The 6,000-nt window shown below is 32.7% G+C and overlaps 2 protein-coding genes across 2 annotated transcripts; both read left to right on the forward strand.

The window, feature by feature from the left end:
• Positions 1-4,509: 4,509 nt before the first annotated feature.
• Positions 4,510-5,130, forward strand: LOC127901835 (F-box protein At4g19940-like). Its single transcript, XM_052439846.1, has one exon. The coding sequence runs from the start codon at positions 4,510-4,512 to the stop codon at positions 5,128-5,130; it is 621 nt and encodes a 206-aa protein (XP_052295806.1).
• Positions 5,131-5,159: 29 nt separating this feature from the next.
• LOC127901836 (uncharacterized) lies at positions 5,160-5,600 on the forward strand. The gene has a single exon (XM_052439847.1). The coding sequence runs from the start codon at positions 5,160-5,162 to the stop codon at positions 5,598-5,600; it is 441 nt and encodes a 146-aa protein (XP_052295807.1).
• Positions 5,601-6,000: the final 400 nt, after the last annotated feature.

Here is a 6,000-nt window from a genome sequence, read left to right on the forward strand (position 1 = left end):
GAACCATAGTCATTTAATACACAGACAAAAATAGGGGTGGCATACATGTAAATACGTAATTTTCTTTGAAAAATGTCAGTAGTTGATGTATTATTTGCTCAATATGTAAATGATGAAGTTGAGCTAGAAAGTTTTCATGGCAATCAAAATAAACAACTAATGCTAGCAACTCTTCAACCATTGAAGATAAAAATTTCATGTGATAACCTTTAAATTAAATGGCAAAACAACTATTGCAAGCATCTTATTAGTTTTTTTTCCTTATATTATGTACTATAGTGAGAAATTGTGATAAAATTTGAAACTTATGGTATTTTATATATTATAATTCCAAAATCATTATATATTCACTTGAACGAGATTTTGCTTATATATGATAAAATATTATAGTATTTATGTCTTTGAGATATAAATATATTATTTATTTAATATTCAAATTTAATAAAGACACAAATGTAAAAGTACATGTTTTTAATTTTTAAAGTTGAAAAAACAAACATCTTAATATTTATTTTCAGAGATTCAGACTATATACATATATTAGATTCAAACATTCAAGTTTATTCAGAATTCATAATAATTCAAGTTTATTACAAAATAAATAAATAAACATAACCTAGGAATTATTGGTTAATTTTCTTTTTTTAAAATGAACCTCTCTAAGATGATATTGATTTTTTTTTAAATAACAAGATAATTTTTCCTTTTTTAGAGATGTCCAATGAGCCGTGCTATGCTACATGTATGCGTGTTGTACTCGTGTTATGCCTCATGAGCTTGACCTGTTAGACATCTCTAAACTCCAGTGTAAAGAGTATACGTCGAAATTAATGTACTAAGGGTATGTTAGATGAGTGCTTGATATCTAAACCTAACTTATTAGATGGCTTGTATGACGTGCTGTCACACGTGCCTTGAGGAAGCGTGCTCATGTTGTGCGGTGCTATACAGACATGTGCAGTGCTGCTGGTACCCCTATTGGAGATCTCTAGTTTAAAGATGCATGTTCTAGTTAATGTAATTATTAAGCGTGTTAAATGAGTGCTTGATTACTCCGTTAGGAAAGGGTTACAAAGACGAGAAATAAATACTTAAAGGAGAAAATTACACATGGGCTAGGAGAGTGGAGAGAGCGATTTACTTCAATATGATAGTATTTAAAAGTGCAATCTGCAATGGCAGTTCTTAATCCCGATCTAATTCCCGGTAGATGGTGAAGCAAGCTATCCGTTGGATTCCAAATTCAGTATTATGGTAATATAATATAAGAAAGTTTAACACAAAGTCTAAAAGTCAAGAATATGCACACTTGTGAGACTCGAACTCGGGATTTGAGTTCTAGGGATGTCGCCATTTAAAATAAAATATGTTACTTAACATCTGTTGTTTCCTTTAGGGTTGCTGATTTACTAATATGACTAGTCGGTCTTTGGAGATGTTATCGTTGGTGTTAGAGGTGCAAAGTTGAGATTTACAGAGAGTAAGTAAATTAGTCAAAGGTAGTGGTACCTTATTGATGGTATGAGTAACGCTCGGGATCCTATGAGTTGAGTCACCCAATTGTTGTGCCATTAATTTATCTATTTCATGTAAAATATTAATTTTACTAGTTATACAATTTATTATTCAATAGATGAATGACAAATAACAATTAGAACTCAATTATTGAGATCATTAACGTTATTAAAGAAGGAAAAAGTACAGGATGATTATTTTCTTCATAAATCAAGCGAAGTAAAAATACTCATGATTATCATATTGTTTTTCATGCATGATGCAACAAACTAATGGCCATATCTCTTAATTCATGGGTTGATACCTAAGGAAGTAAAAATGTATTTGAAAAAAAATCGAAGAAAAATAGATCACAGAAGTCAAAATTAGATACTTGTAAATATATTCACTTATTTTTATTTTTCTTTAAATAGGTCTATCCCTTGACAAACAAATTTCTAAACTTGATCACTGATAATCATGTACAAGATGTACATGCACATACTACTATAAAAATGATATTTACTGAATATATACCAACACTTGTTTTCTGATACTTTGTAAAATGTATCAGTAGTGATGTACATTTAGACCATCTTTTCTATTTAAAAAATATTCATCATAAATCATTGACATTAAGATGTCAATAGCATAAAACTTAGTGATTACTGATGCTAAAGTATTAGTGATAGAAAAGAAAAAAAAATTCTAATTATGTTCCAATTTGAACTCTAACTCAAGATCTCCAAACCACTAATGCATGTATTTCTATCCTACAAATTTGTTTAATTTCTTTTATTTCTTTAAACTATATGCAATTGATTCGTGGATCAAAACGAGACAAATGTACAAACCTTATCCATAATTTAACACTAATTTTTCAGTTTCCCTCCACCAAAATTTGTTCCCACTTAAACAAACTAAATCTCGAAATACCGAAAATTCAAAATGCCTAAATCCTTAACTCTCTCTAAGCACTAACTAGTGGCAACCCCTCTCTCAGGCCTCAGTAGCACGCACTGCGAAAGCAGCACACACAGCCTGCACAGAAGCAGCCTAGCACGGTAGCACCACACGTAGTAGCACATCGCTCGCTCTGACTCTCTCTCAACACGCACAAGCTGCTGTAGCAGCTCCTCTCTTATACTCACTTAGTTGTTCTCAGCCTCCGATCTCAGCTATTGCCGTCATAGCTTCATTCAGCTGTTGCCAGCATGCCGACCACCTGAGACAGTGAATTGAGACTTTTTTTTTTTAATTTTAATTTTTCATTAATTGTTTCCTAAATTAAATTAACCAAATACTCAAATTAATTGAGTTGAGAGGAATACTGTAAAAATTTAATTCAATAAAGTTTGTAAAAAATTTTTAATTTTTTTTTTCTTCCAGTTGGGTTGGTAATTTCCACAACTCAAGAATTCTTTTGGTGCTGATTTTTCCAGTACTTTGCCTCTTAGAAATTTTCCATTACTTTGCCTCTTAGAAGGCATCTGCTTTCTTGTCTTTCACTTTTATCTTTCTTTGTTTCGAACGCATGATAATGAATGATAATTGTAGAATCAGAAAAAAATGATATTGTCTCCCCAAGTCCTTACCACAGTCTCTCTAAATCCGCTCTTAGTGTAATTAAAAAATATATTTATACGAATATGAAAATTGTGATTATTTTTTGTACTTATATATAGGGTTGAAATATTTTTTTTTCATCTTTTCGTTATTTCCTGTTTGGTAGGATTAGATAAAAATCATTTTTATTTATATGTTAACTTTTAGTTATTTTTTCTAATTTTTCCCTTAACAAAAAATCTTTTTTTGTTCTCAATGAATTACTAATAAACAATATTTAACTGACGGTTAGTTAATGGAAGGATGTTTTAGACTATTGTTTAAAAAATGGGGATGAAATGGACTGTTGCATGAAACCTTAGGGATTCTCCCTTGCAAGTTATTAATATCTCTTAATCTTTTTTTTTTTTTTTGGAGGATAAAATCTACATTCAAAACCAGAGGAGAGAATAGATACTATAGTTCTGAAGGGTATAAACCCATCCATACAACAATTTCACATCTCTCTATAACTAGTTTAGCTAAAGAATGTAAAATAGCATTGTAAGATCGATGAGCACACAAGATATTAACATGATCAAAACCCTTCACTAGGTTCTGAATTTCAAATATTACCCAAAAGATTTCGGATCTGCAGCCTTGCCTGATGTCTGTAAAATTAACCACCTCTTGAAAATTTGATTCAATAACCAAACATCTTATGCCTGCATGTTTAGCAATCTGCACACCCCACTCCATTGCTTCGGCCTCCACAAAAGCTACAACTCCAGCTGTAATTACATTTCCAGATTCATCTCTAATGACATTTCCCAGTCCGGAGATGTGCTTTTACCAGTTGGTGGCTGCATCTACATTCACTTTAAAAGCATCTCTTAGGGGAACTCCATGTCTTTGGAGTCAACCTCTGCTGGTTTCCTACAGATGTAAATGTTGGTACTTGGGTTCTTTTATATGCATGAATAACAGCCTCTGCCTTAGCTAACAACACCTGAGGATGCATCCTCTTTCCTTTAAATAAAAAATGATTTCTAGCACTCCATGTCACCCAAAAAGGGGCCACCAACAGTTCAATATTAGCTTTGCTTCTCAATTTAGTCATACCATGCAGCAAGCTCAAAATCTCTTCATGCTATTTAATTGTTATAATTTTTACCCAATTTTAACCGGTAAATAACTACCTAAACCACATACTTGAATTTTTTATTTATCTTATTTAATTATTATAGGTTGTAAATTCCATGTAATGGTCCATGCAAAATCATCCTTGTATTTGAATTTTTTTATTTCTTGTAGTCAGCGAAGGTGCGAAATCATTGCTTATTCACGAATTGAGCTTTATAAATACATACTATCATATAGGCATATCCAATTTCTTGCCCTGAATTAGCTTTAATCTATTAATTACTCGAAACCATGCATTTATCAATTGAAAATTGTTGGCCAAGCAAAATGAAGATTCTTTATGAAGATGTAACCATTGAAAATCTAACAAGGCTGCCAGTGAAATCTTTAATTCGATTCAAGTGTATTTGTAAATTTTGGTGCACATTAATTAATAGTCCTAGTTTTATTTCAAGGCATCTCAAGAACTACAACGATGAAAATGCTCGTCTTTTTGTTGAGTACAATACTTTTGGTTTTGAAGGCCAGAGATTCGCTTTATTTTCAGATGAAACTTTGACTGATTTATCATCATATCAGGTATTTAAACCTCAGATTTCCAAAGATCATGATGACTGGGCTCCTTTTACCTGCGGTCCTTATAAGGGATTGTTTTGTATTTACACACCTTCCTGCATAGATTTGTGGAACCCGGCGACTAGAGAACTTAGGCCTCTTCCAAAATGTAACATTGAACTTATAGATATCTTTGAAATAGGAATCCAAGAAGTAGTTTGGAATGTAGGCATTGGATTTGAGTTAGATCCAGTGAGTAATGATTACAATATGGTTTTTATATTTGAACTGTGTAATAATGCAAGTACAGAAACTGGTCCATATTTACATTCACACATTGCGTTGTACACATTAAGCACTGATTCTTGGAGATACTCAAAAATAGATGATTGAGCTCTCAGTATTGTAGACTTGATGTCACCATGGGAGTCGACACATATATTAATGGAGTTTGTTATTGGTTGGCTTACCTGTGCAATCAACAAGAAGTGATTCTTTCATTTCATATGCGTGATGAGGTGTTCGAAGAGATGAAAGTCCCGTACCCTCATAACAATGAAAATTATCGTCCTCATATTGCCGGAGTATACAAGGCGTCTCTTCATTTGATAACTGAAAATAGGTTCAGTGGTTGTTATCACATATGGTTGATGAAGCAACAGAGTTGTTGGACAAAACTAGCGATCGTTGGACCTTTTCTAAATGTTTACCGTACACTTCGATTGTGGAAGAATCGTTCAGTCTTCATGGAGACTCGGCGGTCTCATGATGTCATGCTGTGTGATCTTAATACCCAAGAGTTGAGGTATATTGGGTTTGACGAAAGGTTTAGATCTTGGAAATGGCTGTATTGCTATGAGTAGAGTGTGCTTTCCATCAAGTGGAAAGGCAGCCAGCTCTATTGAGGAAGACAGATAGGACAAGCAATTTTCTTATAAGATAGCGTAACATTGCAATGTGTTAGTCAATTATGTTAGCCAAGTATCTTAAGTTAGTGGCAGGTAAATTGTGTGCTAGAAATAGGTTATTCAAATGTGTAATCCAAGCATAGTTATATGAAAGTTGGTTGAACGGCTATAAATACATGGCCATGTCTCTAATTGTAAGAATGAAGCTAAAAGCATAATAAAAAATGCTCAAATTTGCTCTCTTATTTACCCTAACCTTTACCCAAATATTTTTAACTACAAATACTTTCCACTAGCACACTAACTTCCTCTATTCCAACAGTTTTTGCATCATGGATTCCTAGGATTCTTTTAT

The sequence above is a fragment of the Citrus sinensis genome, chromosome 4 (assembly GCF_022201045.2).
Source record: "Citrus sinensis cultivar Valencia sweet orange chromosome 4, DVS_A1.0, whole genome shotgun sequence".
In the NCBI taxonomy this organism is placed as follows: Eukaryota; Viridiplantae; Streptophyta; class Magnoliopsida; order Sapindales; family Rutaceae; genus Citrus; species Citrus sinensis.